The sequence below is a fragment of the Chironomus tepperi genome, unplaced genomic scaffold (assembly GCF_022539635.2).
Source record: "Chironomus tepperi strain 1889 unplaced genomic scaffold, CSIRO-AGI_Ctep_v1 contig_177, whole genome shotgun sequence".
Classification (NCBI taxonomy): domain Eukaryota; kingdom Metazoa; phylum Arthropoda; class Insecta; order Diptera; family Chironomidae; genus Chironomus; species Chironomus tepperi.
The window spans coordinates 1,329,362-1,338,054 of record NW_027226299.1 but is presented as its reverse complement, the minus strand read 5'-3'; the positions used below and the strand labels follow the sequence as shown (position 1 = coordinate 1,338,054).

At 32.3% G+C, this 8,693-nt stretch overlaps 1 protein-coding gene across 1 annotated transcript; it reads left to right on the top strand.

Moving 5' to 3' along the window:
• Positions 1–2,311: 2,311 nt before the first annotated feature.
• On the top strand, positions 2,312–4,415 carry LOC139089388 (ATP-binding cassette subfamily G member 4-like). Its single transcript, XM_070638920.1, has 3 exons — positions 2,312–3,666; positions 3,726–3,982; positions 4,042–4,415. The coding sequence occupies exons 1-3, from the start codon at positions 2,478–2,480 to the stop codon at positions 4,381–4,383; spliced, it is 1,788 nt and encodes a 595-aa protein (XP_070495021.1). The 5' UTR covers positions 2,312–2,477; the 3' UTR covers positions 4,384–4,415.
• The last annotated feature ends 4,278 nt before the right edge of the window (positions 4,416–8,693 follow it).

The window sequence follows — 8,693 nt, the reverse complement described above, 5'->3', positions numbered from 1 at the left end:
TTTTCTTGTTGTCGTACAATGAAATTTCTTTCAAGTCTGATTATACTTTTGCATATAAGAAACAGATAAAATAACATAAGCTGACGTTTTCTTTGTATCATTAAAGTATAGAATAGATTGCTTTTTTTATATATTTAGAGATTGGGATCAAGTGAAAATAATTTCAAATCTTTTCAAATGGAAAATTAAAGACATGTGATGCTTAAAGTTGCAGAGATTCGAGATGAAAGAAATGCATGAAATCATTGAAAATTATAGAAAGTTTTAAGGATCCATTCACTTAGTAAGTGACGTGAAGAATTGAATTTTTGACTCCCTCTCCCTCTCTCTGATAATATGTAAGATGCAAAAATGGCCTGACAGCAACAAGACGACTGACTTCGGTCCATCTTTACAGCGAAAAATGCAGTTTGTACCATTGTACCGCTCGGATCCGTAAGTTACAATGCATTCATGTATTGCTACCCTTACATTAGCTTTTGGACAGAGCTCGAAGTAGACTCGGATTTGTGTTTAGAAAAGTCAATTTGAGTCGACTCGACAAAAAATGCGAGCCGACTTCAAGCTTTGCTCTCAAATATTTCTTTTGTTGTTATACTTCCTTTATATTACGTTAAGTAATTTTCTTAAGAAATTAAATATGCATTCACATTAAATAGCTGAGTAAGTTTACATAAAGACGCATAAAAGCCCTTTAAATGATTCTGCACTTTTAAATTTCTTCCAAAAATAACTCTATAACTCTTTTGCATATATGAGGTTGCTTAATATGATTTATGGTTTAAAATCACCCACATACATTGTCACACAAGCTTTGATCTTTATGTGATTTTTTTTATAAAGAGGAAGATAAACAAAAGTTTTTTTTTTTGTGATTTGAGTCTGTCTGTCTGTGGTTTTTAAAGGGAAATTCAGAGCTTTATATTAAGTTTGTTTTCTTCAAGATGCTGTATGGAATGTGTGACACTTTAAGATTTAAATTGCAACATCCAACAAAAGTCCTTATGCAAATTTCCATAAAATATTCAAAAAAATTGCCTCAACATTTTTGGCAAAGACACTAAGCACATGTACAAGTTCTTGACCCCGATGTCGTCACACAAGAATTAAGAATTCACAAAATTTTATCAATGAGTCTCGAAGAAAATGAATTTTAAGTAGTATGACTACTTTAAATTCCATATTATAATATTTTCAAAACTTCGTAACAGCTGATTAAATTTAATACCAAAATTTTACTGTATCATCACAAAAATGCTAAAATTTTGGAAATTTATCGTTCCTTACCCTCAAACACATAATAAAAAAGTCTTTACAAAATTGCTTATCTTAGTCATAAAATTCCTCATAAAATGCTGCAAATTCAAAAGAATAAGAAATTTTAGGACAAAAATATTTTATATCTATACAAAATTCTTCAAATCATTTTGCAATTGCTCTATCAAAACTGGTAATCTCTTTGATAAGCTATGAAGTAAAAATTTAAAAATGGGAATTCCTTGACTGGGGTCGTTCAGTTATTACGTAACGTTATTTGAGGATGGGGGAGGGGGGTTGTGTCTAGATGATATTACTAATCCTCAAACAATGAACAAGAGGGGGGCTCAAAAGTTCAATTTTATGCGTTACGCAATATGTGAACGGTCCCAATCAAGGTCAATAAATCAAAATACAACCAAAAATTCTGATTATAATTTAGATCAAGGCAAGATGAAAAATGACGAGGAAACTGTCAAAGAGTTCACCTTTAAAAATCTGGAAACTCCGTTGATAAACGGCTTTGCTGATTTTATAAATTATACTGGACATTTCAGAGATTAATTAATTAATGATAATTTAATGCACACTGTTCACTGAAGTATGAATGTTAGGAATGACGTACCAAGCGAAGATAACGTACGCAAAAATTATACTCTACACATACTCATTATCTTCTTTTCAAAATTTAGTTGTGTTTAATGGCCTTCAATACTTCAGTATACTTCCAGTACTTTTGATTGGTATTAAATTCTTTTATAGTAGGGGCATTCATTAATGACGTTTGCTTTTTAAGGGGGAGGGGGTCCAAAATTTTTAAAGAGGGATAAAAGAGGTTCACAATTTTTTAACAAGGGGAGGGGGTCAAAAAATTAATTTTTTCTGCGTTACGTAATAACTGAACGGTCCCTTATGTTTTTTTATTCTTAAATTTTCGAATTTTGCCAACTCAAAAAATAATAAAAAAAAGAACATATGTAGTGTCTGTACGCAAGCAATACAAATGAAAAAAAATCGGCAGTGGTCTTACGAATTTCACATGTTTTACTTAGATTGTAGCGTAAAGACGTGAATTGTTTTGATTTCTTTTTATTTGGTTATTTAATAATTATCGCATATTGTAATATATCGAACAGTACTTAGAATTATCAAAGTGAAGTAGAATTGGTGATAACTGTTATAATTTGTTCCTGGATTCTAATTAGAACAAAAAGGAAACAATGGGTGAAAATCAAGAATTAGTGCACTTAAATAATAAAGGAAGATTCAAAATTGCATTTAAAGACCTTAAATACACGGTTAAGTCCAAAGTCCCATTCATAAAACAAGGAACGAAAACGATTCTAAATAGAATTTCGGGTGAGTTTCATAGTAATGAGCTAACAGCAATTATCGGATTAAGCGGTAGCGGCAAAAGTTCACTTTTGGATTGTCTTTCTGGTTTTCGCGTGAATAACATTAGTGGAACAATTACTTATAATGATGATACCATTTCAACCAGCAAGATTCGTGAGGTTTCATCATATTTTATGCAGGAACAAATGCTTCATATATTCTTAACAGTGAGCGAATCAATGAACTTTGCATTCAATATCAAATGCCAGCAGAAGCTCAGCAAAGAAGAAAAGGAAACCAGAATAGTGGGAATATTGAAAAAATTGGACATTTCAGATCGTCACAATGCCTTGATACGGGATCTAAGCGGAGGAGAGAAGAAACGGCTTCAAATAGCCATTGAGCTTGTTGATGATCCAAAAATTTTGTTTCTTGATGAATGCACAACAGGTCTTGATATTGTCTCATCAACACAGTGTATCAAGTTTTTAAAAGACCTGACCAAGGAAGGTCGAATGATAATTTTCACAATCCATCAGCCATCAGCAACAATGTTGCCTATGTTTGATCATATTTATGCATTAAGTGCTGGTAATTGCATTTATCAAGGAACGAGTGAAAATTTGTTAACATTTTTGGACGAAATTGGCTTACCATGTCCACTTACATACAATCCAATCGATTATTTGATGGAAATAGCTAATAATGAATATGGAGATCATAGTCAGCTACTTATTGAGCAAAGTCAAAATGGATCAAATTTAGATTATGCAAAGGACAACGACAAGAACTATACAATTGATATTTTCAAAAAACCATCCGATTATGAAGATCATTCTGTGTCTTTTTTCATCCAAGTTTACTATCTGATGATGCGAATATTTCTAAGGACATTTCGAAACAGAAGCTCTCTTTATTCGCGATTTGGAACTCACATTCTTACCGGGCTAGTTTTAGGATATGTTTATAATGAAGTTGGAAATGATGCTTCACATTCAATTAATAATATTCGCTTCAATGCTGGATCTGTGTCCCTTATATACTTCACGTCATTCCATTCCCAATACATTACATGTAAGTGATGCTAATATTTTAAAGGACATGATTTGTATGTTTGATGACATTTTCTTCAGTTCCATTAGAGTTTCCAATCATTAAAAGAGAACATTTCAATGGATGGTATTCATCAATAGCTTACTATACTTCCTTTATATTAGCTGATGTTCCAATAATCTTCTTTTGTGTGACAATTTATACCTTAATAGTGTTCATTATGAGTGATCAACCTCTTGAGATTCATAGATATCTGCTTTATTTAAGCTTTTATTTAATTTTTGCATATGATGCACAAGCTTTGGCTATAATGGTTACAAGTCTCTACGGTGAACTGGTGAGTATACGCAAAACAGTTCCTATAATAAACACGAATTTAATTTTCGATTCTTACAGCTTGCAGTGATTTTTGCACAGCTCTCATTACTTCCATTCTATTCTCTCTCAACTATTTCACTACTCACACGTGACACACATCCCTTCTTTAAGCCCTTCTTTGACATAAATTTCTTTAACGTTGCGATATCTGGTGCTACAACCTCAGTACTTGGAATGAATAGAACAAAACTTAGATGTGATGAGATTTATTGTCATTTTGTTGATCCTCAGAAATTATTACGTGATTTTGAATGTGATATTGATATCATGCATGCCTTTTATATACTTTTTGCTTACTTTGTTATATGTCATGTTGGAGCTTTTGTTTTAATTAGGTATAAACTTAAGTTTATGCATTAAATTGAGAAATAAATCGGTTGTTTTTTAAATTTATTTTTATGCTGTTTTTTAATTCCAATAAGCGACGTAGGACGACTTTTACGAAATGTCTATTTTCCAAAAAGGTGGCGTGTTGACCTTCTGAAGATGCCTATGCCTCTAACCCTCCTCCTCTGCTAAATGTCGATCTACCTCGAACCAACCCTCCCTCTTCCCTGAATACGTCAAACATCCTTAGTACGTCAAGCCTTTCTAAATACGCCAAACATCCCCAAACACGCCAAATTCCCTCTAAATACGCATCTGCCATCAAGTATGATGAAAAAATATGAATGTTAAATTATCAGTCATCATTAATGCAATGTAATGTTAATTAGATTCTGCGTGTGCAATTTGCAAGGAGCGTATCCAACGAAGGTTGAAGGTAAAATACTAAAATTCACTTTATCATCATAAAATGCTAAAATACCAAGAAATTTTTAAACCATTTTTCTCAAAACATAATACAAAGGCTGAATAAATTGCTCATTTCAGTCATAAAATTCCTGATTAAATACTGTGAATTCAAAAGATTAAGAAATATTTCGGACAGAAATATTTTATATCTCTACAAAATTCCTCAAATAATTCTTCCAATTGCTCCATCAAAAAATTAAATTACAGCTAGCTTTTTGCATTAAATATTCTCTTTTATAAGCCATAAAGTTTGAAGAGAACAAAAAAAATCTTTTAAAAGGCAAGAATTTAAAATTGGAATTCCAAAATCAAAAAGTCAATAAATTAATACAATAGAAATTCTCATTAAAAATTTAGAAAAAGAATAAAAGTAAAGAAATCCAAACAAGATGAAAAATGACATAGAAACTGTTAAAGAATTTCCTCATCTAACTTGTTTTTTTGTTGTTATTATAAGCGTCGGATTTAGTCGTTTGATCCTAATGAGAAAGGGATCTCAATTGATAATTTTGTTTAACAAAACAAACTAACAGAATTTTTTTATGATACCAAAAAGTAAAGTGAGTAAGGAAACTTAGTTTTGATGGATTTTGAGGAGATAGAGCGCATTTTTGGTCATGTGAAATTTATGAGCCACAGAATCATTAGAATGTGTGTTTTGTCATTTACTCAGACAATTTTTGCCATGCGACCTGTAAATCACACCTCCCCACCTCAACATGTCTTACTCAAAAATACCAGGTTGCGCACCGGGATGCTAGTAACGTAACAAAGAGGATAAGACACTAAAGCCCGACCAGGATTATTCAAACCTTGTCCTGAATGTGCCCCCTAGATGGACAAACTTTTAAAACACCAAATCCCGTGATGACCTCATGTGCATCACTGCTTTTGACTACCAATATAGGATGACATCATAAGTTCTCGTGCATAAAAATTGCATAAAGCGAATCCACTAGCCGGTCAAAAATTTGTCATTAAAATTTTTCCAAACCGTCAATCTCACCTTTATCATATCTACCGACAAACAGACACAAAAGTCACCCACAGCAACACATTTGACTATTTTTTTAAATGCCTGTTAAAAAATGATAGAAAGAAATTCTTTTATCTCAACAAAGTCGTTAACGAGATTCTTGTTCTTCTTCACATCTTCTCTTTTTATTTTGTTGCTCTTTTTCGCTATACCTTTATATTTTGTTCCTTTGAACAAACATACGCACACACACAGAACGTGTGTTTTTGTATATGAGCGACATTTTGAAGGCTATAAAGATAGAGAAATTGTTAAGGCAAAATCTACCTGTTGCTACGTGATGTAAAAAGAAGAAGAATGTGAAAAAAAAATTAAAGAAATTCTTTAAAAAGAGCATTGCATTCAAGTGTAACAGATTCTATATTCATTATGTATTGTAACATGTGTCTTACATCCTGCCTTATTGACTTTAATGTTCATTTTCACAAGATTTCATTATGGATGTTGTATATATATGTAATATTGCCAATCGAAGACCGGATATTTCAACTTAAGAATGCGTCAAAAGGAGTTTCATGTCGTTCCACTTTTAATGAATAGAGCGGAAAAGAGATTTCTGGTTCCTTTAAGGTAATATAAATTCGATACGCAATAAAATTTCCTTTGTTATGATCCATAAATGTCCCTTGCTATCTTAAAATGTCCTCAAAATATTGTAAGGTATGCTACGGTCATCTTATTGTAGGAATTTAGGATTAAGGAACTGAAAGTGTCACAATTATTTACAGTCTTCAGATTGTAACTGTTGGAGTTCAGTTAATTCTCAAGATGAAAATAATTAATTGTTGTTGGAAACCTTAATCTACCCACCATTGTACCAAATTTCAATTTATCCACTAATCACAGCAACCATAAAGTCACAGACTTTTCTACAAACGTGAACCGACTAGCCAAAACCACTTAAAAAATTCATTAGAAAAACATTAACTACAACCCACAGCACCTAATGATTTGCATCAATTCATTTTTTAACTGCCTTAAGGTGTTTGTCTAAATGGCGCAAAAATGTCGATTCCGAAAAGCAGCACATCATTAAAGTCAAAACATAACAATAAAATTTTTGAATATATGATCCACCCACGCGATATTTATCATGAATCGCACAATCAATTCATATTCAGTCACCCACATTGAATTGCTTGTTTTCTAACCCATACATAGTTAGACTCACTTATATGTGTCGAATATATTGAACGAGCATAAATTATTTAAGGTCATAACACATTTTCAAGCCGCTAAGTTTTAATAGCTTTTAATCAAAAATTCATTTCTGATATGTTCTTTTAAGTGGCGGACGATGTCAACAGATGAAACATGACCGATTGAAGATGAAAACAATTTTCGAGAATGAATGAATGGTCGAGTGATTGATATAGATAGACACAGTGGGGCTTTATGTTTTGAATCTTTTAATTTTCTATAATTTTGTGGGATGTTAATTCTTTTGTTTTATGATAATGCTGAAGTTTTATTTTGAGGCATTAACAATCTGATTGGGAACGATCTGCAGTAGATGGCAATCTTTAGGAAGAGTCCATGAGCGAAATGCAGGAACTGACAAATGGAGCTATCGGAGGAAGGTGGAAACTGACGAAAGAGGACATCGGCTGAAAGCAGTAACCTTCGGAAAGGGTTATCGACTTTAGATGAAAACCAGTGGAAGGATCCATCGCCAGAAAATGACAACAAGTTGAAGGCAGAAGCCATGATTCGAAATCGAGCTACCTGCAGTATAGTGATTCCCTTCTCTATATTTTTCCCTTCATGCCAATTCTGTCATGAATTACGTTCATGTCAAAATTTAACACAAGAACAAAGAGTGTTACGTCATTTATAATCAATCCCCACATTTCACAACATTCTTAAAGAACAATAGTCTCACTCAAATGTGCTACAAAAAAGCCATAAAAAGTTTGACAATAAAGAAATCGCAATAAAAATTCATCAAATTCCTTTCAAGGCTTCACTTCATTTTTCTCAAAAAATACACAATTCTATATCCACAATGCCTTGAAAGAAAATCAATAACATCATGTCAATACACAACAAAACATCATAACATGCAATTATTCAGTACAACCATCTTTAAACCATAAAACATCTTGTCTGATTGTCGATCTTATATGACCTTGTCTGCGGCAAAATTTTCTTCGTTTTTTCTTATCAGTAAAGGCATTCGATTGATGAAAATTTATGTACAATAAGTAATATTTGACAGCTGATTGTGGGCAGTAGAATGGATGAAGAATTTGTACGATTCATGGATGAATGAAAGGTTTTTATCGTGCAGACATTTTTGGAAGCACTGACAGTGGAATGATAAGATGTGAATTGGAGGGTATTAAATGACATCTTTGGAATGAAGCACTGCTAAAAATAATTTGAAATACGTGCAGTATTGGGTGATGTCTATAAATATCAATGAAGTGACATTTAGTGCTTCTTAAATTGTATCAGATGTAGCCAAAAATAACAAATTGGTCATAGTATAGACTGATTCTAATTTATGGTATTGAAGAAGTACAGAGGAGTTCAATATCAGACAGCAATTCTGTTGGGAATGTAACAACGGTCGTTTAATATTCAAATTGTATTTGGAATTAGAAATTTGTTGATTTTCCCTTTTGATGGTCGTTGGCCCTTTTATAGAAGTATCCAGGATTATTCAGGATTAATATTGTAAATCCACACTAAACTTAGCTAAGGATAGATACTTTAAGCATCAAATAGACCAAAACCATACAAACCACATCCAAAAAGCTTCCCATTCCCCTCCAAAACCACAACAATCTCCTTATCATCATCAAAATAAAATTTATGAGTGCAATACATATGATTC

Excerpts from the sequence above, each read along its gene's own strand:
- LOC139089388 (XM_070638920.1), top strand. The coding sequence starts at position 2,478 with ATGGGTGAAAATCAAGAATTAGTGCACTTAAATAATAAAGGAAGATTC. Across the intron at positions 3,667-3,725 it reads CCATTCCCAATACATTACAT|TTCCATTAGAGTTTCCAATC; the intron begins GTAAGTGATGCT and ends CATTTTCTTCAG. Across the intron at positions 3,983-4,041 it reads CAAGTCTCTACGGTGAACTG|CTTGCAGTGATTTTTGCACA; the intron begins GTGAGTATACGC and ends CGATTCTTACAG.